Below are 2500 nucleotides of genomic sequence, written 5' to 3' on the forward strand. Positions count from 1 at the left end.
TTTTAATAATTATACTCAATGAACATTGCTTGAAAAATTATTGACAGCACTCCATTGACTTCCCTATGTGGTTTTGAGGCTTCCTTGCGTTTTACATTAGCCTTCAAATTTTCGGGTCTGACTAGCATGTCCTAGAGTGATTTTTCTCACTTGTATAGAATATTATTGGCGGTGTTTTAAAGATAGTTCAAAAGTAATCTGGCTGGTTTTGAATTCGGCTCCACTTTTGCATAACTATTTGTTGGAGATTTGTCACTCCAGTTTGAGAAAAAAGGCATAATTTTCTAGTCAGTTTTTCTGTTTTGTTTTTGCAAAGCCAGCTGCCTTCTGGACTAAAGGTGATCGATCTCACTAGTATTGTCTCCACTAGCCATTTAGGATAGCCGCTTGCTTCTTGTCTTATTTAAAGCTGGAAGTGGCCTCCTGCATGGAAGTCTGTTTGTATGGAGTCTTTTGATACTTGGTGGGTGACAGGAGGTGTAGTGTGTATATTAAAATGTGTCAGTTGGCTTTTAATGCCGGGGTTTTGATGTCTCAATGATCCCTTGTTGAATATTTCTCCTCTTTAAAGAAGGATGGAATGCGTTAACTTGTTGTAATAATAGGTTAATTTCACATTTCCGTACGTCATCGACGGATATATACCGAAGGCAGAAAACGTCATCGACGTAACGTTTCCGTACTATCGCCTTTATTAGGGATAACCAAGTGCGGTGACCGGAAGTGATATTTTTAGGCAACCTCGTTCCCAGGGTCTCTCGAGCGAGGAGAGACCCTGGTAGGGTCTGGTCACGTGCTTCCGTGACAATTGAAAACACTAGGGAGGGGTCCTCTCTAAACAAGGAATTTGTCGCGTTTGTCGCGTTTGTGGCCTTAATTCATGGCGTTGTAAAGTTCCTCCAAAGACAGCCTCGGCTAAGGCGAGCAATTCTTCAGTGGCCTTCTTGAACAGATTTTTACAATGTAAAACGTCTTTGACTGAGCCGCACAATCTACAGCAACTTATAACAGACGATGTATGTTTTCTTCGACTTTTGCCAACTATTATCGCTGGACATAGCCGCAGAAGAACATATGTTCACATACCGCAGCACGTGAAACTTGGTTTGTTTTGGTGACAAAACATTCCGCACTCCCGTAGTCTCAGTATAGACAAAATTCTTACTAAGCCGCCCCTCCCTTCATTGGATAAATTTTCATCTCCCAGATTCTGGGAGACACGTGACCAGACCCTACCAGGGTCTCCCCTCGCTCGCCCCAGGCGTTAAGATGAGAGACCCTGGGAACGAGGTTGGATTTTAGGCGCACGGAATGGAGACGGCAAAATGATGTATAAATGTTCCTGATATTTGCAAAGCCTAACCAAGGGTCTCTAAATCGTACTTTTTAACGCGGCGAAACTTCGCCAAACATTCAGCATCTTCCATTTCATCAAGGTGAAACTCGCCATACGAAGATTGCTAGTTGGAAATAAATTTAGAACCGGGGAAAGAAGAAGGGAGCAAATCCCTTATGATTTATCTAAAAGATGGCAGGAAGAACACGAACCGGCTGAACTAGAAAATTTTATTCTAGAAATTCTACGCCGAGGTGAAAATCAAAAGCTAGTGGCCAAGATTATGAGCCAGACAGCCTAAGAGTCATGATTGCTGCCCTCGACAGGCACTTGAAATAAAAACAATATTCAATGTCAACCGTAAAAGACCGTGAATTCTACTCGTCGAAGCAGGTCTTGAAGGGAAAAGCGAAATTACTGCTACAAGCTTGCCGGTCGATATGGAAGGAGGTCAGCGGTGAGCGTCTGACAAGATGATTGGACGTTTGTTTTTGAGCTCTGTCATCTTTGCACAAAAAACTTGTAGCCTGAACGCAATCTTTATCTTAAACATTTTGGTATAGTTTTTCCAAGTATGGCTGCCGCACTACGTAAAGAAAATCAAGAGCTAAAGCAACAGATTCAAACACTTTCAGTGGAGTTGGAGAATTTGAAAAGTCTGATCACGCATCAGCGAGCTGCAGAATCTCATGAAACCCGAGTCACTTCTCTCGATGCAGAGACAAAGTCCAACCTAAAATTTTACAGTAAAGAGTATGACGACCTTAGCAAGTTCCGACGCCAAGCCCAAAGTGAGATTCAGCGTCTCAGTACGCGACTAACCGAGATAAGCTTCAAATTGGACGCTGTCTGTAAAGCCGTGGGCGACGAGCTTCAGGATTGTAGCTACCATTTCAATGTGAAAATTATTAATGTCCCAGAAATTAAACAGCAGGAAACGGCGAGGGAAAAGAGCGATCTTTGTGTTGCTCTTTTTAATAGCATGGGAGCAGTGGTATCGCTGCAGGACTTGGATGTGGCTCACCGAGTACCCAGGAGAAATCAAGATGGCGGACCAAAACCAATGATTTGCAAGTTTATTAGACGCCTGGTAAAATTTGAGGTGATGAATCGCCGGCGAGACACATGTAAAGTTGACCCTAACGGACTTGGCTTCTCTGAGGA

At 43.1% G+C, this 2500-nt stretch overlaps 1 protein-coding gene across 1 annotated transcript in view; it reads left to right on the forward strand.

Annotated features, from left to right (window-relative positions):
- The first annotated feature begins 1910 nt into the window (after positions 1 to 1910).
- The window catches only part of LOC138054082 (uncharacterized), a 771-nt gene continuing 181 nt past the window's right edge, over positions 1911 to 2500 (forward strand). The window contains exon 1 of the mRNA XM_068900591.1: positions 1911 to 2500. This exon is cut by the window's right edge and continues 181 nt beyond it. Within this exon, the coding sequence (XP_068756692.1) occupies positions 1911 to 2500 (590 nt within the window).

The sequence above is a fragment of the Montipora capricornis genome, chromosome 6 (genome assembly GCF_036669925.1).
Source record: "Montipora capricornis isolate CH-2021 chromosome 6, ASM3666992v2, whole genome shotgun sequence".
Classification (NCBI taxonomy): Eukaryota; Metazoa; Cnidaria; class Anthozoa; order Scleractinia; family Acroporidae; genus Montipora; species Montipora capricornis.